Source organism: Cibotium barometz, chromosome 55 (assembly GCF_041138505.1).
Source record: "Cibotium barometz isolate CiBa-2024 chromosome 55, ASM4113850v1, whole genome shotgun sequence".
Classification (NCBI taxonomy): Eukaryota; Viridiplantae; Streptophyta; class Polypodiopsida; order Cyatheales; family Cibotiaceae; genus Cibotium; species Cibotium barometz.
In genome coordinates this window covers 24,580,966-24,604,012 of record NC_141100.1, presented here as the reverse complement: position 1 = coordinate 24,604,012, position 23,047 = coordinate 24,580,966, and the positions used below count along the sequence as shown (strand labels likewise).

The 23,047-nt window shown below is 46.3% G+C and overlaps 1 protein-coding gene across 1 annotated transcript in view; it reads left to right on the top strand.

Moving 5' to 3' along the window:
- LOC147607537 (CDK5RAP3 protein homolog) overlaps nucleotides 1-23,047 on the top strand; it is a 77,452-nt gene that overhangs the window by 39,575 nt on the left and 14,830 nt on the right. Inside the window, exon 7 of the mRNA XM_086790305.1 lies at nucleotides 6,390-6,598. Within this exon, the coding sequence (XP_086646431.1) occupies nucleotides 6,390-6,598 (209 nt within the window). The remainder of the gene's footprint in view (nucleotides 1-6,389; nucleotides 6,599-23,047) is intronic.

The window sequence follows — 23,047 nt, the reverse complement described above, 5'->3', positions numbered from 1 at the left end:
CAAACATGAACTGCAGTTTTCAAGGCTTCTCCCCAAAAATCCTGAGAGAGATTAGCTGTGGACAGCATGCATCGAATTCTTTCACACAGTGTACGATTATACCTTTCAGCCACACCATTTGAAGAGGGGCTATAAGGGGGTGTAAGTTCCCTCTTAATGCCATTATCATCACAAAATTTGTGAAATTTAGTACTAACAAACTCACCCCCATTGTCAGTGCGTAAGCATTTAATCTTCACTCCAGTTTGAGTATGAACAAATGCATAAAACTTTTGAAATGCAGCAAAAGCATCATCCTTAGATTTCAACAAAGTGATCCATACTTTTCGTGAGTGATCATCCACAAAAGACACAAAGTACTTTGAACCACCTTTAGATTTAATGGGCATGCTGCATACGTCAGAGTGGACCAAGTCCAACTTTTCAGCCTTGCGAGAGGCACGAGAGGAGTAAGAACTCCTATTCTGTTTCCCATACAAGCAATCATTACAAAAATCAAGCTTGCTTCCTTTTGCATCAAACTTGTTCAAGGAGGACAAAATGGAGAGACCCTTTTGGCTCATGTGGCCAAGTCTCTTATGCCAAAGCTCCATGTGGGAGCGTACCTCTGCAAAAGCAATAAACTTACCAGACAAAGCCTGACCATGAAGGCTATATAATGTTCCTTTCTTGCATCCTTTTGAAATCAGCCTTGTGCCTTTGGTCAATTTCCATGTGCCATTCCCAAATATGGCCGTGTATCCCAAGGCATCAAGCTGGCCCACAGACAGGAGACTGGTTTTCAAACCAGGCACATACCTCACATTTGGCAGCACAAACTCACTACCATCCTGCAAAGTCAAATTCACGGTGCCCATACCTTCAATATTGCAAGCATGATCATTCCCCAAGAACACCTTTCCTCGGGAGCCTGCAGTGAAAGTTGCAAAACACTCCTTGATAGGAGTTACATGAAAAGAGGCACCCGTGTCAATAATCCAAGTCTGTGAAAGCACATCAGATTCATACATCAAGGCATGAATAACATCTGGTTCTGTGACATGCAAGTTATGAACATCAAGAGCATTAGCAGAAAAAACACATAGCACATCATCTGAGTCAGACAGTTCCTCTTATGACAACACCAGAGGCCACATTGGCCTTGCTCTTGTCCTTTTCGAACTCTTCTGCTTTGCTGGAATTACTCTCTTTTTCCTTCTTTTTGTCATTTGAATGACTGGATTTCTTCTTCCGGTCTTGCTCCATCTTGTAAAACTTGCAATCTGGCTTCTTGTGGCCTTTACGACCACACTGGTAGCATGTAACATCAGACTGCTGGCCCTTGCTCTTGCTTCTACCCTTTGAATTGGTAGTAGTATTTCCCCGCTTGGTCGTCCTCCCTCGTGAGACATTTGCAGAACCGCTAGTCTCTGAGGTCTTCCTCCGGATATCTTCATTGAGAATAGCACCCCTGACTCCATCAAAAGTTAGGTTGGGATTTGTCCCAAGTGACACCACAAGTGTCTCCCAAGAGTCAGGCAAAGTAGTGAGCAAAAAGATAGCTTTTAACTTATCATCAAAAACAGGCAATCCAGAATCCTGCATCTGATTAAGCACCCTTGTGAAAGCAGTAATATGCTCTACTGCATTCTTAGAATCATCAAGTTGCATATTCATGAGTTTCCTGATGAGATGTACCTGGTTCACTGGCGTGGTGATCTCATAGGTGCTTCTCAGCTTCTCCCAGACGGCATAGGCTGTTGTCAGCCCTTTGAGGTCTACAAGAACCTCATCAGCAACAGCCATCTGGAGATAGGCAACGGCCTTTTTGTTCAGGATTCCCCATTCATCATCTGTCATAGCAGCAGGTTTGAACTGCTCAAGTGCAGTATCACATTCCCGCAGATAGAGGATATTCTGAATCCTCACCTTCCAAAGATCAAACCCAGTGCCTGCAAACTTCTTAATCTCTAGTAGACCCTTAAGATCACTTGTAGACGCCATGACTTATCAAACTGACACTTCAGAAAGTAAGCAATAGCAAGATGTTATGTACCAGATATGGGTTGACTGTAGGATGCTCGTAGATTGATGAAACAACTTCAAGTGAAGGAGACGGCGGAAGAGTATCACCGGATGTCGATGTAAACCCGAGGGGCAGTATGTTGCTGTCTTTGGGGGTTGCTCGTAGTTCCTGGCTGCTGTAGGCAGCGTCGGCTGCTGCTAGTGGCCGTGGGGCTGCTGGCTGCAGCCCAGACTGCTTGCTGGTGGCCGTGGGGCTGCTGGCTGCAGCCCTAGCTGCTGGTGGTGGTCGTGGGGCTGCTGGCAGCAGCGTTGGCTGCTGCTGATGGCAGCCGTACAGGAGGCAGCCGTACAGCAGGAAGAGGACAGAACAGCAAACGCTGCTGATTGCAGCAGCACGGCAGCAGAAACGCAGCAAAGGGGGCAGCAGGGGAGAGGAAAACTCAGCAGAAGGGCAGCTTAGAGTGGAGCAGAAAACGCAGGAGAGGGGAAGAGCAAGAAAAAAAAACGCAAAACAGTCTCCTGCGTTAAAAAAAAGAGAGCAGCACTCTAAAAAAAAACGCACCATCTTGATGATAGAAGGGAGGTGTTTGACGCGAAAAACGCAGACGATCCCGTAGTCAAGTGGTGGAAGACACCTCTAACTCCATAGCTTCTGCATACAGCTTCCCTCCATAGCTCTGATACCAGTTGTTGGAAGAGAATGACTCAAACACAAGAGCTTGCAGCCAAGGAAGTGCAGAGGAGATAGAGAAGAGTGAGAGAGAGAGAGAGAACTCACACAATGCTCAAGAATATCTTGATTGTCTTGATGAGGCTCAAGGGAGACCTCGTATTTATAGTGATACAAGGGTATGGGCGGGCGCCCAACTTATGGGGCGCCCGGCGGACCAAATACAAAGAATGCCGTTACAAGGCCCAAATGGGGGCCAAATGTATAAGTAAATATATGGCCGCGAAGCTCTCGAAAAGAGCTACGCGATGATCAAGGTCCGGAGGCGAAACTGGGACTTTATACCCAACAGTACAATGGCTGGTACAGCAGTTACAGTGGCTGGTACAGCCGGTACAGTGGCTGGTACAGCAAGTACAGTGGCTGGAAATCATAATAAAGTGATTAAATACCTTGCCTTCAGTATTTCTTCATGATGGAAGCCTCCAAAACAGTCCCCAACAGCCGGTATAGTTCATGGGCAGCCTTCAAGAAGAAGAAGAAGAAGAAGAAGAATATATTATCGTCCTCGTCGGGAGGCCGAAAAACGGCCCATGGGAAAATTTGGACCATTTCGAGAGAGAGAGAGAGAGAGAGAGAGAGAGTAGCCATCATTAGGGCAGTTCAGCAACCAAATCAATGAACCAACAAGCTTCCAATACAAGGAGGCATCAACCTGCTCACAAAGATCATATACTGTCAGTCTGGTATTCGGGTCCATCGGAGATGAAATAGGCTTGCAATTCTCCATCCCAAAGGCCTCCACCAACTTATGAACATACCGCTTATTCCAAGCCCTGGAGCCTGTTTAAGACCATACAAGGCCTTCCGCAACCTGTAAACCATACCCTTTGATCTCGGAACCTCAAAGCTTGGAGGCTACTCAACATACACCTCCTCCTGCAAGTCACCATTAAGGAACGCAGATTTTACATCCATCTGATACACCGGCCACCACAAAGAAGAGACAACGGCAAGGATTGTCCGAATCGTGGTCATCCTAGCTGTTGGTGCAAAAGTGTCCTCATAGTCAATGCCAGGCCGCTAAGTGTAGCCCTTAGCCACAAGTCTAGCCTTGTGCTTGTCCATCGACCCATCAGACGTATACTTGGTATTGTAGACCCACTTGACACAAATGACTAACCATTTTGACGGCCTCAGAACCAACTCCCAAGTGTTATTCTTCTCTATGGCTTCAAGTTCCACTTGCATGGCTTTCCTCCAAGTATCCTGGGAAAGAGCTTCCTTAACGGAAGTGGGCTCTTTGTCCCGAATGATACGAGACATCAAAGCATAGTTCACATGTAACAGCTCCTCAGATTGACTTTTATCACGAACATTGTGCGATCTTCGAGGTCCATCCTCTGTGGTCCACTCAGAGGGATACTCCATAACCCCTGACTCTCGAATGGTGTCCAACAACCACTTTGGTACTCGAACAGAACGCGGAGCCTCTTGCTAGGGCTCATCTCCAACCTCGGGCTCAACCTCTACAACTGACTGAGGCTGGCTAGCTGGAACAATAGCCTGGAAATCATCCTCATACTCATTTGGTTCTCCAAGAAGTGGTGGCTCCTCAACAATGGAAGATGGAACATGCTCATCAAAGACAACATCTCTGCTGACAACAACCTCGTTCCGCTCTGGGTCGTCAGATAACCTATAGCCTTTGAAAAGAGAGTTATATCCCACAAATACAAGCTTTTGGGACTTCGAGTCAAGCCTTCCCCTCTGCTACTTTGGAATGTGAACATAGGCATCACTTCCAAAAACACAAAAATGAGAGACATCCGGTTTCCTGCCAACATAAGCCTCATATGGAGTCATCTTAAGTACTGAAGTCGTCGGAGATTGGTTGAGGGTATGGACAGCCGTAGCCACAGCCTCTCCCCAAAGTGAACGAGGAAGATCACGATGCTTCAACATCATCCTCGCCATATTCACCATATGCACCACAGTCCGGTTCTTACGCTCAACTACTCCATTCTCTGAAGGCGACACTGTATTGGCCAGCTCTCGCTTGATGCCATGTTCCGCACAAAAGCATTAGAAGAAAACTCCCCTCCTTTGTCAGCCCGAATAGTCTACACCTACAATCCAGACTCCTTTTCCACCATAACATGCCACTCCTTCAACCGAGCAAAGGCCTGGTCCTTCTGGGAAATAAAATAAACCCATGTGAGCCTGCTACAATCATGCACAAGCAGCATGAAATACAAGGAACCTCCCAAAGATGGGGTCTACTAAGTCTGTGTGTACCAAGGTCGTGGGGGACTGTAGTATGTTGGCCGACCTGATCTTTCTCTGGCCGATTGATGTGTTGCTAGCTAACTTGATCCAAGAGCTGGCCGATTGGACATATTCCAATCGTGGGCCCATCTGAGGGTTGTCGGCCCAATTGCTACTGGCCGACTGGCTGCCCCAGGTAGCATATATGCATGGCTTGCCCCCACACCAGTTTTGTACCGGATCTCTTGTGTATATAGTAGAGTTTATACAGCTTCTCTCTTCTGCAGTTCTGCGTTTTCTTTCTCATTTGCAGCTCTTCCAAATTTCCCACCCCCCCTCCCTTCACAAGACCTTGTGAACCCCCAAGATAGCAGATTTGCTCGAGATGGCTGAGAAGCATGTGAAGATCCCCACCCTCCCAACATTCTCGATGGACCGATAGTTGGACGGGACCAACTATGGCATCTGGAGGTAATGATGGAGTCTACCTTAGAGTCTTATGATTTGGCTAATTTCATTGTGGTTGGAGTTCCAAGGCTAGAGTTGGAGGAGGAGGAGTTTTCACTTTCTACTAGGAAAGAGCAGGAGGCTCAGGCACAGCTATGGGATCGTGTCAATACCCATGTGCATTCTTTCATCTTCCTTAATTGCACACCTCAAATGATCAATCACATTAAACACATGACATTGACAGGAGGGATTTGGCAGCACTTGGCTTGTATAATAGGGTATCACCCAGGAAGAGGATTTCCTTGGAAGTGCAGATGCGAGTGATGAATCCTGCAAAGTCTTCGACGATGTGAGAGCACATCAACAAACTCCAGGCTCTTCAGCAGAAGGTTCTTCAGGCTAGGAAGGAGATATCTTCAAAGGATATGGCCATCACTTTGTTGTCTCATCTTACCCCTCAGTACTCAGCTTTCTATTCTTCGTTGATCAGTAGTGGGAGGCTCAGCACCATCACATGAGAGGAGCTTCTGCCGATGGTTTTGGATCAGGAAGAGCAATTTACAAACCCTCCACAAGGCGGAGGTTCCGAGGTCTTGATTGGCCAGCCGTGGTCAAAAGGCCGCAACAACAATAGCAACAAGGGCAAAGGGAAGTCTTCACCGGCCAAGTCTTCTGAGAAGAAGCCCGACTCAGAGCATGATGTTTTGAAGGCCAAGCCGACCTGTAACCATTGTGGCAGGAAGCTGTGGTGGGGACATCCATGTGCAGCTTGTGTGAAGCCCTGTTAGGTGGAGATGGATAAGGTGGTTGATCTCTTGTTTAGAGATCCAAAAAAGGGGAGTCAAGAGTACAATGATTTTTTTTAAAGTGTAGACAAAAACCCAATAGAGAGAGAGAGAGAGAGAGAGAGAGAGAGAGAGAGAGAGAGAGTCTTGTCTTGGGTGTGACTATTGATGCATTAGGGAAGCTAAAGTGTTGAGTTGTTCTACTTTTTCAGATCAAAACCTTTTTGGCTCTTCGAATTGAAGAGATTAATAGAGAGGAAACATCTTCATTGCAAAATCAGGTGCAAGCGATTTCGCCACAAGCTTTACAACAGTATGGAAGTGACTCCTTCCAGATGATGGGTGCTGAAATTTTGAAAGCCATCAGTTTGATTACAAACAAAAAAACCCGGGATTTGATCATGATTGTCACTTCGCAAAGGTGCATGTTCTCTCCCTCTCTCTCTCTCATGTTTCATGTTCCTTGTATTCCATGATGAGATTTCCATGGACAGTTTTGTATCACTCCAATGAGATAGTTTTGATTTGTTCTATTTTATTCATAGGCCCATTGGATTTACTTCATATACATTTTCCAGTATTTTCTACTTAGTATCATCTAGGAGTCTTACTTACAGTTCTTATAACTGTAAGACAATCAGTTTATTGTACTTTTTAGTTTCATTTAGTTGTTCTCTTTGATGAGACACCAACTTCAGATGTACTCTCAGTTTTGGTCTCATAGGCCATTATGGCCTCTTAGAGACGTTAATATATCATTTCATTTCTCTCTCTCTCTCTCTCTCTCTCTCTCTCTCTCCATTTATGTTTTGTTTCTGATTTATTTTCCATTCCATGATGAGAGATGCCATGGACATTATTGTATCACTTTGGTCTCATAGGCCCATTGGGTCTTTAGTAGACACTTAATATATCTTTCTTTCTTTCTTACTTTCTCTCTCTACATTGGGTACCATGATGCAGGGCCCTATGCGGGATATTTTAGGGTGATGTGAGAGCTTGACGCTCTTTGAATTGGGATTAGCTTTGGCATTTCAGCTCTTGTTCCTTTCTTTTATTTTTAGTACCCATGATGATGTATTCCATGAACATGATGTAATCTTTTGGTCTCATAGGTCATTTTGGCCTTTTGTAGACGTTAATATAACTTTCTTTCTTTCTTTCTTTCTCTCACCATTCACTATACATGTAGGACCCTCGTAATATGTGAGTGTATTTTTGTTTTGGCACCTTTATTTCCATGTTGACGATCTTCAGTTTTGGCACCTTTATTTCCATGTTGACGATCCTCGTAATATGTGAGACCGAGAGCACCAGGCTATCAGACTCCTAGACTACATTAGAGGGAGATTACAGAGATACGGGCTCGACATCAACACCATATCCAGGAGCGGCTAGCTCACTTACACTCACACCCGGAGATCATGCTCCAAGGGATTTTTGCCTCGCCATCGCCTATGTATCGCATATTACATGCCCATTATGGTACTGGTTGGAGCTAGGCAGATTTGCATTGCATTCTTGTATACCCTACGCATATAGGTTGCATACTGAGCCTTTAGCAGTAGTGCTCCATCCATCCCCCCCCCCCCCCCCCCCCCCCCCCCTCCCCTCCCCCTCAACTAGCTCAGTACTTTCATAGTTTATTTCTTGTTTATTTTGTCCTTTTTTTCTGGACATCCAGAGGACATTGATAGTTGTACATTGATTTTGTCTCATAGGTCGAGTTCGGCCTCTAGTAAACGTTAATACAGCTTTCTTTCTTTCTTTCTCTCTCCGCCGCCTATGTACTCTCCCGCCGCTGTTCGCCGCCGCCTTCCCTGTCCGCGCCGCCTCTTTCGCTCTGTTCGCCGCCCTCTCTCCCGTTGCTGCTGTTCGCGCTCCTGTTTGCCGCCCTCTCTCCCGTTGCCGCCTCTGTGCGTAGCCCTCTCTCTCTCCTGGGCAGGCTCTGTTCTGTCTGGTCCCAGTAATGTAGAATGTCCCTACCCCCGTGATGACACGGAAGCGGTATAGCTGTATATGCCTTTATAGAGTGTCACACTTCCACACACGGTGTGCCTTCAGGCTCCGATGCTGCGGCCAGCAGCACCTCGACCACCTTTCCGACTCTCTCTGCTTTTCAACAAGTTGACGCCACCTTTTTTCCTTCCCTACTGTTGACGTGCTCTCTTGTCCTTTCGGCTTCGTTGCAGTGGCGCCACCTCCCCTTCTCTACTGTCCCGGCCTGCAGTCGACGCCTTGCTTTAGCTTTGCTCAGCTTGTCTGCAGTCGATACCACCCTCGCCTTCTTTTTGCTGTCGACGTGCTCTCCTTTTCTTCACTGCTTCGTTGCACTCGACACCACCACCTCTCCTTCTTGGCTTTGCTGGAGTCAACGTTCTCTCCCCTCCTCTACAGTCGACGTCTTCCTCTCCTTCCTGCCAGCCGTGGCGCCAAATAGCTACACCTCCAAAACTCTCCGCTACCAGAGGCGGCCCCCAACGAAGAACTTCTCCTCGTCGCCCACAGTCGACCTTCTCTTTTTCACGTCTCCAGTCGCCGCCACCCCTTGTTCTCTCTGCTTTATTGCAGTCGACCCTCGTCTTCTCTACTGCAGCTACGGCAGCCTACAAGGTGACACCCCCCTTGTTCTGGAAGAACCCGCCACCCAAGGCCCAATTCAGCATCTTCCCTTCTCGAATTCCCTTGTGCCATCTCCCTTCTGCCACGCACACGTCCATTACCTTCCATATGCTTCCCCTTCCAGAACCATCTCATGCACACATTAAATTGGCATCCCCAACAATTAATTGCCCTCATGCCCATGCACACTTTCGAATACAACCTACAAGTGCCCATTTTAATTTTTTTGGGACACGCACACATACAGAGCGACCGAATGACTGATACCATCTCCAGCAGACCACGTTCCGGACAAGTTTGTGCTTCCAAGATCTCATCATTTTCCTTGCACATACACTTCCATCAAAGCCTAAAGTTTGTTTGCCGCATACAACCACACATCCATGATGCCCACGCTGAGTCAATGAGTGCTCCCATGACTTTACCACAATACGGACATCACTCATGTACACATGTACAAGTTGAGTTTGGGGTTTTCAAAAATCTTCACACACCGGACTAATGGTTGAACCCTCAACCAAAAGCCACTCCCGCCCTTATCCCATCGCGCATCGGGTCGGCTCCCGTCTTCTCCCGTGTCCTTGACCACATCTTGTGTTGGGTGACTGTGACAATGGTGCTCCCTCTTGAAGACAGAGTGAACAAGATCGAAGACCAGGCTGAAAAGGCCCGTTTAGACCAAAATAAACTGATAGACAGGACATTGAACCAGCATCAAAAGGAGATTCATGTTGTCAGGATTGAGATTCAGGGCAAAGAGGAAATGTACAAACAGCTGCAAGTTTGAGATGCGACAAGAGATGGAAGCCTGGAAGGATGCATGCTTGGCTACATGCATGGAGAAATGTATGGAATTATGCAAGGAAGAGATGCACAAGTATGGCAAAGAGGAAGGAGAACTAGCCACACAAGAAGCTCTTACTCTAGAGATTACCCAGTTGCGAGACGCCAATGCCAAACTTGAGGCGGAACTAGAGAAGGCTAAGAAGGCAATCACAGCAGAGATTCAAGAGGCCAAATCAGGATTCCCGGAGGAGCGTGCAGGCCTCCGAAAAGACATGGAGGCAACCAAAGAAGAGGTTGGAGAAACCTCCAAATGGGTTGAGGTTGTGAAAAAGCACAAAACAGTCCACACCTCGAATGCCACATCCATCATGACGGCCACGCTTGAGGAAGAGAAGTGTCACCAATCTAGGGCTCTACATGTGTGAGTAACAGGCTTGCAAGCGGGCAACTCACCAAAAGAGGATGGTGAGACTTTATGTAGACAGATGGGCCTCATTGACACACCTTTTGTAGATGTTTGGCGAGCCGAGAAGGACTTGACGAGGGAGAGGCCTCTCCTCCTCAAGTTCAAAGATACAGAGTCCTGTTTGGCTTTCTTGAAGAAGAGGGCCACCCTCCGAACCACCAAAACATACCTTGGAGATAACCTCACCCCCCTACAGGTGGAACAAAGGAAAGCCGGGATGGTTCAGGTTATGGATACCCGCAAGGCAGGAAAATGGGCCGCTTATCGTGATGACCGAGTCATCATCACGGATAAACGCGCCACATGACGGTGCGGGGCCTGTGAGACCATAAATGCATTGACGATGGGAGTATGGAGTTGCAATGGAACTCTATGGTCAGACACAGGAGGCTTCACAGAGACTTACACAGATAGGGATGCGTGGTGGAGAGAGGGCTACCCAAAGTGGAGGGTTATACATGGGAATCAGCTTTCAGAGGACAAACACGCACCACTGGGGGGGTGCGTGGCTCGGGAGGAGTGGCATGCTTGTTTCGCCCTCATTTGAGAGGCATGCTCACAATGGTTAGACACGATGAGGAGGCTTGTTTTGTGTGGATGCGATTAGCGAGGCCTAGCTTGAGAGTGATGCATATTGCAGTATGCTACTTCCCACCAGAGAAATCAGAATCTGCATGCAGGTTGACAGAGAAAGGGGAGACTCCCTATGCGCCATTATTTGCAGACAGTGCAGAGTTCTCCCAGCAGGGAGAGGTCCTCCTATTAGGAAACTTTAATGCACGGACAAAAGGGGAACAAGTGCAGACATATGACTTCTAGGGAGATGCCATTATGTTGTCAGAAATTGACTTGGCTGAGATGGGCCTCCAGAGGGCCAACTAGGATATGGGGAATGCAACATCATATGGTAGACACTTCTTGGTGATGGGGGCTATGCATGATCTGGTTATATATAATGGGTTGTCCAGATGGCTACAGTCGGACAACCTTACATCTTTTCCGCATGGGGGAGGCACTAGTACGGTGGATTACCTCATGGGATCTCCCGCTCTTACACCACACATCTCAGACTTCACCAACCCTCCTCCCCCCATACTTATTACTAGCTGACCACGCATTACTTTGTTTCACGATGTCATGCCCCATCGTACCGCCCACACCCACACCCCCTGTCACCACCTTCACCCGGATTCATTTCCATCATGATCTTGACCACATCTATGAGCACCACCTCTCCCGCCACATTTCAGCTCTCGACTTATCCCTCCCTATCTCCACCATCACATCCCAACTTTCCTCTATCATCCATGACTCCGCCCACGCTAGCTTCCCCTACACCACATGCTCCATAGCAAGTTTGCCAGTGGGATCCCAACCCTAGAATGGATGGTACGATGAAGAGTGCAAAACCATCAGGCTTCGCCTCTTACATGAGAGGGAACATGGGCTGATTTCAGCACATAAGATGCAGCGCATCTTCCGTACATTCACTCGCCGAAAGAAACAGGCATTTCTTGCCAGACAAGAACAAGAGTTATACCAGCTCTTTTTGAGCGAGGACAACTCAGAAGCTTGGCGCATTTTGGAAGAAAAAAGAGCACCTACACTTATCACAGATCCTAGCCTTTGGGAGGCCTATGCACGATAGCTGTATGGTGTGCCAAACCAGCCTATACCACAAATGTCACACATCCCTAGGCCTACATCATCTTATCTCTTTGATTCCCCCAATGTCACTAGGGCTCTTAAAAAGTTGCATAATGGGAGAGCAAAAGATCATGAGGATCTACGCGCGGAACATTTCGCCCACGAGCACCACATATTGGCTTCCATTCTTGCCAGTCTTTTTAATAGAGCACTCTGTGAAGGCTTCCCACCCTCCTGGACTACCAACACCATTGTCCCCATCCACAAAGCAGGAGATCCCACGGACCCAGGTAACTATAGGACTATGATGATTGGTCACACAATGGCGAAAATCTAAGGGGGAGTACTAGAGGACATGATGAGCTCTATGGTAGAGAGGATGGGAAACAAAGCATCAAGCTAGGCAAGCTTTAGGAGAAACTTCTCCATGCTGGACTATATCTTTACTTTACGGGCTATCATAGAGGAGGCGAGGTCCTCAAAGAGATGTGTATTGCTGCTTTGTGGATTTCTGCAAAGCCTTTTGACTCCATCCCTCGATCTCGTCTGATAGGACGCTTGTAGGAGCTCCAGTTCTCACATGAAATGATATGGGGTGTGATGGCACCATATGAGGCAGTACTCGGCCGAGTACGTGCACCCGGTGGGACCTCGGGAGATATATGTAGCACTATTGGGGTTAAGCAGGGCTGCCCACTCTCACCTACACTCTTTGGCCTATACATTGATGAGATCGTAGTATTTGTGGATAGTTTCGGAGGTAGAGGTTCACCATTGGCTCAGACAGTAGTGCCCTTATTGCTATATGCTGACGACATTGTCTTGATCTCAGATTCAGCCAAGGGTTTACAGAAACACTTAAATGCACTGGACAGATTTTGCAGGGAGAGAGACCTTACAGTCAATTTGGGCAAAACCAAGGTTATGGTCTTCAACACATCTTATGCAGTCGCCTCACGATTTTCTTTTATATACAGAGATGCCCCAGTGGAGATTGTGCAGAAGTATGTGTATCTAGGAGTCACTTTTATAGGTCCTTTGTCTTGCATGACCACAGCTGCCATTGACCGACCTGCGAGGGGGCATGCCTCCCTAGTCCGTATGGAGAGAGTGTTTCCAGGCACATTTCCAAGAACCCCGCACTAAGTGTTGGCTCTTTGATACTCTAGTACGACCGGCGGCTATGTATGGTGCAGCCCTTTGGGGGCCAGGCCTAGGGAAGGATCATTGGAGGAGCATAGAGAGGCTATAGGTGATGATGTTGTCACGCATGATCAGGAGTAAGCCATCTGTACCACATGACATTCTACATGCAGAGTTTGGGGTGGGCCCCACTGGTTACAGATGTTCTTTTTCAGACTGTCACTTATATTCAGCATGTATACACGCTTGATAGAGATTGCCTTCCACGACTAGCACTAGAGTCCTCTATGCAATTATACGGTGAGAGGGAGAGGGAACGATTGAGACGAGCAATTATACGGTGAGAGGGAGAGGGAACGATTGAGACGAGCTGGATTGCCCTCCTCCTCAGCGACACGGCCACCACCATCACCAACACATGCATGGTACTCTGAGGTAGTCGAGTGGTTTCATGCACATGGCATACAGATGGACCGTCTCCCCCCGTTTCAGTATAGCCTGGATTCCCATACCTTGATCTCTCATGTCAGGAGATCAACCGGATCATCCGGTTAGATCTACTCGGGCTACACATACACCAGACATGGGTGTCTCCATCAGAGATTGGTAAGAAGTGTGAGTTCTACAGAGATCACTTCTTGAGACTCTTCAAGGATGGATTCTTTGAGATCCCGGGATACATATAGATACACATGTCACATGCCATGCGTATCATGATCGGCCAACTCAGGGTATGTAGAGACTGGCAGAGCTGAGGATATCCCACATGAGGAGAGGACATGCACAGTATGCATCACAGGAGTAGTAGAGGATGATGCCCATTATATGCTCAGTTGCCTGGCTTACTATGAGATACGGGGGAGATTCCATTGCCTCTTTCGAGAGGGATTCGGACCACTCACATGGGTGATATAGTTTGAGGATCAGAGGTGCTTGGGCATAAGGATGTAGTGTTGAGGCAGCATGCTGAGAGACAGCCCCGGTTCCGACAGGACACCTCACAGAGAGCCATCACAGATTTCTTTGTGGTACATACATCCACATCGGAATCTACTGCCCACAACAGTTCCTCTACTACGACATCAGAAGCCCACCACCCGTACCCACGCTCCAGCTCCACGCGCCAGAGGAGTTCTTAGTGAGAGAGCTCGATCCATTCTGCGAGCCAGACGTCCCCGACCCAGAGCATCAGGACCCTCCAGCACACAGACGGATTCGTGAGGTTCTCGGCCGACAGATCGGATTTGGCTGAGGCGGGTATCGACATTACATCATATCTCACTCTACACAGGATCATCTGTTGATCACACGTACTGTCAGATGATTTCATTTTACTTTTTCTTTCAGTTTTCCATGGCTCTGTATATCCATGGTACCATTGTATTCCTTTTGGTCTCATAGGCCCTTGGGGTCTTCCGTAGATGTTAATATAACTTTCTTTCTTTCTTTCTCTGTCCATGTGCGCATGGGGTGTGGGGCTCCTGTTTCAATTGAGGCCGCTCTTTGATAATATCTAGTAATTTCTGTCCAAATAATGAGAATGGATTCAGCTGCTGACGTATGTTTCCCTTTGTTGCCCTGGTAGGGTCTTGTTCTGTGTGCCAAGTGGCAGTATAATTCCCAATCAGCGCATGAATACTTTTGGGCATGTGTGTGGGATGTATGCAAGCTGTTAGTACAAATACTTGATATCATGTAAAAGCTTTGCATTGCTGTATAACATATGCTGACATTGTTGACCTGATCCAAACGGTCAAATTTTTGTCTTGTTATGTGTGCCAAGTGTCAGCACAAGGTTGCTGAGTGAGAAGCCGTTGCCAAGTTGGTTCAGAAGATTGCAACCCAACTTGCTTGCAAACACCATTGGCAAAGGTTGGAAAGCATTGAGGAAATGCCACATCTGTTAGAATGGTCTTAGAAAACAGTGTCCTCCCAATGAATAAATCATGAGCTCCACCATTATGCACAATCGTGTGATTGGCCATTGTGGTGCACCTTGAACTGACTCTCAGACATTACAAACATAGAATGGAAGAGACGGAGAGTCAGACTGGTTTCCAATGTATATTTCTGATCACTGCATGCTCACGTAGAAGGTGACGGTAGTACAGCCAAGGCTCTACTATGCATAACACTATGCTCTAAGCTCTACTCACTGTCTCTCTCTGTACTCTCCTTACGACTTTACATCACTGAATCCAAAAAACTGGGCATACCCATCTTGCTTACCGTTACAAGATCAAGATTACAAGAACACTAACATACATTCTGTTACAACAGTACAACAGTTGGCTGGCTCCGCATATGCAGAGTTGCGCATGAAGATCTATGGTTGACAGTTGACAATTGGATTCCCAGTCAACACCTGTCTTCCTCTTTGTTTTGTTGGAAGTCAACGGCGCGTTCCCAGCATGCCTGGTGGGAATAATCTGGTGCAGGTTTTGGTTGATTCAGCTCTGCTGTTAGCTTTTCAATGATACACTCATCAGTATTCTTCTCCCATTTGAGAGTGTCAGCATACTATTTGTATTTGTTCAAGAGTCTTTTCTGTTTAAGCATCTCCTTGTCTTTTTCCAGATGCCGTTTGTGGTGGTCATCCCTTTGCTTTTCAGCAGTGTTTATTAGAATGCTGCTGTTGAAGTTTTGCTTGAGCATCCTTTAGCTCTTTTCACAATTCTTGGATTCTATCTGACTGCTTCCGTAGGCTGTCTGATTGTGCTGATGGCAAGGCAAGGGCACTGGTGGCAGGCTTTTTCTTCCTTCCTCTTAATGTGGCGGGTGCTGACGTTTTTCCTTGCAGTTCATCTAGCTCCTCTTTAGAAAGCATGTTGAGCGTTTGCAGCTCATTGATAAGTCGCTTCGTATCGTTGCTTCCGCACTAGTAGCTCCTTATTATAGGATGTCAGGTTTTGTAAGTGGATGTCTTTGCTCATCAGCTTATCACTCATTGTTTTTAGTTGCTACATGTGGATTCACAGTTGATCACAGAGCTCGCTGTGTCATGATGTATCTATCTGCTCGTCAGTCGACAGAGCAAGGAGTTTCTTCCTGGGTGTTTCTTGCTGCACAACTGCCTTGCCTTTGCAGCATCAAATTTTCGGTGTGCTTCTTCCAAATGTGCTTGCTGAGTATTTTTGTTCTTTTCTACCTTCAGCTCTACCTGTAGCTTTAATAGCTGATCCTGCACTTGGGAATCTGTAGTGGTGTGCTGTTGTTGCCTTGTGTCAGCACCATCATCTGTGGCTGCTGACACATTGGCAGTTGGTGTTTTGTTATCATCATCTACCAATCCTGATGTATAACTTAGCTTGAAGCTTGCACTAAAGCCTCTGAGTGGTACTACTTGTGACGAAGATAACGCTCAAGATAGATAGATATGTGCAGAGAGAGAGAGAGAGAGAGAGAGAGAGAGAGTGAGTTGGACACACTATTGGGTCCTGAATACCCTTGTAGGGCCCCCACCACGGATGGTGTATTTGCTTTATTAGAATGATGAGAAAATAACGCAAATCTGTAGATCTTCTGTGGTTGTATACTTTCAGCCTGTAGAGGGCCTGACTCTTGACCTTCAAGCTTCACCTTGGCTTAGGGTCCCTTTGTGGCTATCCTGGCTGTTGGAGTTCTTCAACCCTTTGTGAATTATGAGATGCTAGCCTTTGCTATTAGCCAACAGTCTGGCCAAGCCATTAGGGCTGGCTGACTGGGCTGCCTAGGCCACATAGCTGGTCGATAGGCTGGCCAAGCCACAAGGGCTGGCCGCCTTGCTGTCCAGGCCCCTCTAGTCCTGGCGGACAGCATCCCCAGTCCAAGGGACTGTTGGGCATTGGCCATGGGTCACCTAGACCCTTAGGGTGGCGTAAGGCCTACCCCCTTCTTAGGCAAGGGTATCAAACCTTGTTTTGGGGTGGCCCTCAGGGCTGCCCCCTTCTCCTACATGCAACTACATGCTTCCTACTTAGATGCCGGTTATCTGGCGACAAGCCGAACACCCAGAACACCTGTCATCATTCCAGAGGGTGATTCACAGTAAGGACTGGCACTGTTTCTATGTGCGGGACTTGCACACCTGACCGAGACCATGTACGGGACTTGTTACACCTGACCTTGGACGCTTACAGTGGAACCCTGGCTGACTCATCCCGGACTGGGGCTCAAAAGGGACTAGTTTCCACTTTTCCAATGCAGGTCCTGCACTTGTTGTATAGATATATCCATGTGGCATCCAAGTGTGGGATGCACATGACATCCCCTTCTGCTTAACTTGACGAAAGTATAGCACCAAAATCTACTGGTCGGTGGGTTAAAACAGGGCTCGGCTTGTTTATTAACTCTCCACGACCTGAATGAGATGCATATTATCTAGGTGCCTCTTTGTCCATGATCTAGCTGCCTTTTGCTGTGCTGTCCAGCCTGTGCAGGCTGCCCACCTTGCTGAGCTGGTTGCCCATGGGCTTGCATAGCCTCTAGATATTCCGTCAATAAAGCTGGATAGTCGTCGAAAATTTCTTTGTCAAGCCAAACTGTTGTGTGTGTCCCTCGGTCTTGAAACTTTGTGAGGAATCGTCCTTGTCATCGACTAGAACCGTGCTTGAAGCGGTCTAGAAGGATCTCCTCGAGAACCATCACTTCAGCTTCGTCAATAATGTTTGGTTCTGCTTCATCTTTAATCTTTGAAGGGATTGGACCTTGGTCCAGCGCGTAGGTAACTTCAGCTTCATCAACACCTCGTTGATCTTTCTTTGGATAGGAAATGATCCGAAGCTTCTGAAAGATAACTTTGGGCATCACTTGCCCACCTATTTGAGCCATTGCTTCATTATTTGAAGATATATCCAATCTCCTTTCGAGAATCACATCTCTTCTATCTTTATTGGCTTGTCGAGTGTACTTTAGCCAGCTTGTCTTTGATTGATTCCTAGGGTAAAAAATAAGATGCCTCCATCAATATATGGTCGGTGATTATTCTTCCTATATAAATCTAAAATTATAGAAAATGGTTTGAATGTTTTCAAAAAATGTCCTAAAATGTCCAAAATTGGGCGAATATTTTCTAAAATCCTTCAAAATGGCCAAAATTTGAGAGAATGTTTTAAGATACTGGGCGATTTTTTTTTTCTCGAAAAAACTCCAAAAAATAGCTGATTGACGTAGATTAGCCCCTATTTCTTTCCTTGTTGAGATTTCTTGGTAAGACTTCATCAATCAGTTTGCTTCAGGGACTGAAGACGAGGTTCTAGTCAATAGCGACTGCAATGGTCTTCCAAACACTGCTTCATAAGGAGTCCTTCCAATAGCTGAAGAAAACGAATCATTCAAGACTTCTTGAACTAAAGGCAAATAAGATTCCCACTTGCCTTGGTGATCATGGACATAACATTTCAGTACGTCAAAGGCCATCTGGTTGTAAATCTCCGTCTGGATGTCCGTCTGTGGGTGAATCGCACTAGAAAAGTTTAATTTAGTAACAAAGTTGTCAAACAATGCCCTCCAGAAATGCCTTGTAAACTTGGCATCATGGCGGTCACATTGGCCCTCATGGGATAAGCATAACAAATTTGCTAAATCTATCAACAATAGTAAAAACATTGCATGTTACGCTTACCCAGTCTGGGACTCACATGGTTGTTTCTCGTACTGGTACGAACGTATTCGTACCGTACGGATTGGTTCCGTACGATATCATACGGCACCAGTTTTTTTTTCTCCCCCCACCTTGAGAAAAAAAATCCAAATACAAAAAAAAAAAAAGAAATCCTGCATAACGAAGATCCCAAATGCCCGCACCTAAAAAATCTGGCAAGGTAGACTGGTAGTGTACACTTGATTGGTAGGATGAGAGAATCTTGCTACATCACTTGGAGATGCCTGGTATAGGTAGGCTAGACAGTCAGATCCTCAAGTTATGTACGAGGGAGAAGATTTGGACAGGGCCATTTTAATCTAGAGAGGAGTCCCTAAGCCTATCACTGTAGATGCACTGCCTGTATCTGTCCAAGGACAATCCCTTAGTCATAAACACTACACTGGGAGACCTTTGGTATCGCATTACCCATGCAGGTTCTTTTTTGGAAACAATTGGGAGAGACACATCTCCATGTTCTAGTTCCTCAAGCATTGTGGACTCCTCCTTCCCCAACCTTCCCTCACATTCAAGCTAGAGTTTGTAAGTGTAAAAGAAAAACCGTATTTTATCGTACAGTATCCCAAAATTTCATATCGTACCAAAAATTCACGTACGGTATCGTATTTTCATACCGTGACAACTATGACTGGGAGGCAAATTTGTCACAAAATCCATAGATTTGGTGATGGCATCATGGGCATCATGGAGAATAGCTGCCCTGAATGATTTCATGACACAGACGGCCTTTGTAGAAACCCATATCAAAAAGTGGCATGGTCTTGTGGTATCCAATGCCTATTCCCAGTGTGTACTGAATTCCTTGGAATCCGCGTATGTGTGCTTCATATCATCTAGTCTTGTACGAACAAGGTCTAGTCTAATGGTTTGAATCGTAGTCACTGTTTCCGTTCTGCTCAAAGCATCGGCCGTTGGATTGGTCTTTCCTGGAAGGTACTCAATCATGCCACCAAATTGCTGGAAAATTCGCCTCCAACGGTGTTGACAGTCACTCCATTGTGCACTTGGCACTGTCTGAATCCAGCGGAATGCCTGATTGTCAGAGCGAACCTCAAAGTTTTGCCCATAAAGGAAATGCTTTCAATTGTTTTAAGGCCTGAATCACTGTGAGGAGCTCCCAATCATAGACCGAGTAATTCTTTTATGCGGGTAGCAACTTACGAGACATGTAAGCTACCGGATGACCATTTTGCTGTAAAAAAACTCCAATCGTGATGTTACTTGCATTGGTAACGGCTCATCCCACGAGACCAGTGCTAGACAAGGAGCCTCTGAGGGCCACCGTGAGGTTCTTGAATATCTCCAAAGCTTGTGGATTCATTCGGATCTGCTACCTTCTAGTCTTGACACCCTTAAGTAGATCTATAAGATCCGTCGAGAGGTGAGAGAACTTGTCGATGTGGGTGGAATATGCTTGGCATATATATGTCCACAAACGACCAAATATCGTAAGTTATCTGCGGTATCTCCCAATTGACTATCTCGGCCATTGGGTGGAATATGCTTGGCATATGCCCACAAATAACCGAATATCGTAAACTGTCTCCCAATTGACTATCTCGGCCACCGGTTCAAGTTGGATGCTCTCGGCACTGATAATGCATCCAAGGTAGTAAACCTTGAACATATAAACTCCGACTTTTTCTCATTGACATAGAGTTTATTGCAATTTGCTTTCCTGCAAATTGCAATAAACTCCAACTTTTTGTCATTGACATAGAGTTCGTTGCAATTTGCTTTCTAGCAACTTCAAAACCTTCCCTACATCAATGTCATGTTGCTCTACAGTAGCTGAAAATACAAGTATGTCATCCAAAAATATGAATACACTTGCCAATCAAGTCCCTGAATATCCGCATCATCATGCGGGTGAATGTAGTTGGGGCGTTCGTCAAGCTAAAAGGCATGACCACAAATTTATAGTGGGTCCGTTCCATACAGAAGATTGTCTTGGGGATGTTTCCCTCAACAATCCGAAACTTGGTGGTACCCAGTTTTCAAATCTGATTTCGAGAACACCTTGGCCCAATTTAGCCTCTCTAAAATGTAATATATATATAGTGAACTTGCTTTTTATAGTCAGCTTATTGAGTGTACGTTAATCCACACACAATCGGGAAGAACCATCCTTTTTCCTGACAAACAGGATTGTGGCGGAAAATGGTGACACTAGAGTGTATGAAGCCAACTTGCAACAACTCTTGGAGTTGGCTATCCAACTCCACTTCCATTGCCTTGGAGGACAGGCGGTATGGAAACTTGCTCGGGGATCCGAGCTTGTGAGGAGGTCTATCTTGTGGTCCTCCGATCTAGACGGGGGGAGCTGGGAAGGGAGATTGTCCCAAAGAAAAATCTTTTGGAACTTGTTATGGAGAGCTTGGTACTTCTTGGAAGCACTGACCATCGTGTGGGCAATCTGAATATAAATTAATGCACATTGTGTGCCTTTCCGTATTTCTCGTTTAGCGTGCATGTGGCTTATGAGAGGAAAGTTTGGAATCCTTGGCTCACACTTAATGATTACTGAGGCTTTGGACACATTGCGGGTAATCCGGAAAGTGTGCCTAACCCAATCAATGTCGGGATGGAACTTGTGAAACCACTGGATTCCCAAAATAATGTTTGCTCCTACAAGAGGGGCAACCATAAAATCTCGCACAAACTCTATGCCATGCAACATCTAGGTCACCTGCTCTGACTTTTTCTGCTCCTCCCCACTGTTTATCTTCTTGGGCTGCAGCTTTTCATCATTTTTGAGTAGCTCCGTTTGGTCTACTGCCTTGCTCATTGACCTGGTTACCACTAGGGCCTGTTGCTCTGGCCTCTTTTCCTAAATCTCTTCAATCCACATTTATAGTTGATTCTTGGGCATTTGAACCATGTGCTGTAGTGTTCTGTATGTCTTGCTAATGCTTCAGGAGTAGTTGACACTCAATCCTTTTGTGACAGTTGCACATACACATTCCAGATCTAGGCAAACTTGGGTGTTTTCTGCCTATGCCTTTGCCTCTTGCTGGCTGGGCTTGAACTGGTTGCGATGAGACATTATTGACTTCAACAGCTGCATTTCTGTTTCTTCCATTATATCTATGATTGTCAATTGTGTGAGTGAAAGTCTGACAGATAGCACAAGTGGGCATCAACTTGCATTCAGTCATGAGCACATGACTCCTTTCCATAGTCACCAGAAACGTTTCGGGGTTTTTGACGTTTGGGGACAAAACGTTTCGTCTTTTGGCTAAGAAACGTGGAGGTTTCGTAGTTTTTTCTATATAAATACAAAAAAATGGTTTAGAACTTGTAGTTTGTAGAATTATTTATAGGCCTACCTAGTGCTAGCTAGGCACTTTAAATATGGTAAAAGCTTAGGCAATTGTGGTCACAATTGGGCAATTGGGGAGTTGTGGAATTGTGACTCGTGAGAAATTGGGCAATTGTGAGAAATTGGGGATGTATGAGAAATTGGGCAATTGAGAATTTAGGGAATTGGGAATATTGGGGAATTTGTGAGAAATTGGGGGAGAGAGGAGGAGGAGGAGGAGGAGGAGGAGGAGGAGAAGAAGAAGAAGAAGAAGAAGAGGTGACTACAGATCGCATGCGAGAGAGAGAGAGAGAGAGAGAGAGAGAGAGAGAGAGAGAGAGAGAGAGAGAGAGAGAGAAATGAAATGAAATGTTATATTAACGTCTTCAAAAGGCCAAAGTGACCTATGAGACCAAAGTTACAACCATGTGACATCTGATACACTGTCTGGAAAGACAAAATTTAGAAAAAAGACAATTTTGTTTTTTTTAAAAACGAAAAAAATCCCCGTTTTTGAAACGCGTTTTTGGCGTTTCGGCCGTTTTGGGGTTTCGGAGTTTCTCAACCCAGAAACGCGTTTCTATGTGACTATGCTCCTTTCCGATATTTAGACTCATTGGAGGTGTTGGGGGTCTTGGCGCTTCCACCGGCCTGCTTGGACACTGTGGCTGCTAGGTCCTCCATTTTCTTGAGTAAGGCCTTTTCACTTGCCATTGTCTCTTTCTTACCTTTGTGCTTCCCCTTTGTCTTTGTGTCTGACTCCTCATGAAAATCTTCTTGCTTTGACTCGTTCTTTTTGTCAGGTTCACTGTCTGACTTCTCTATCACCTTTTTTCTGTTCTTCTTTTTCTTTTTTTCAGCATCTAGATTCTTTTCTGCTCTTTTTACTGCATCGACCAGTTCATCAAAACCATTGTTTGCACTTCAGTCTGCTGTCACTTTTATGAACCATTCTCCCATCAGCTCATTTGATGATCTGTTGACAACATCTAATCTTTTCTTGACAGATTTGAACTTGACAGCACATCATAGGCATTAACATCCATTCCTTTGGCTCAAATACAAGAAGTAAATAGGTCGAGAGATCGCTGCAGCGCGTGTAGCCCGCTGCCCCTGCGCCTCCCCCTTCGCAGTCGCCGCCGCCTCCTCCCCCTCCTCCTTCACCCGCCTGTCCCCGCAGCCCTTCCTCCCCTCCGCCTTCACCCGCCTGTCCCCGCAGCCCTTCCTCCCCTCCGCCTTCATCCCGCCTGCCCCCCTTTGCCCC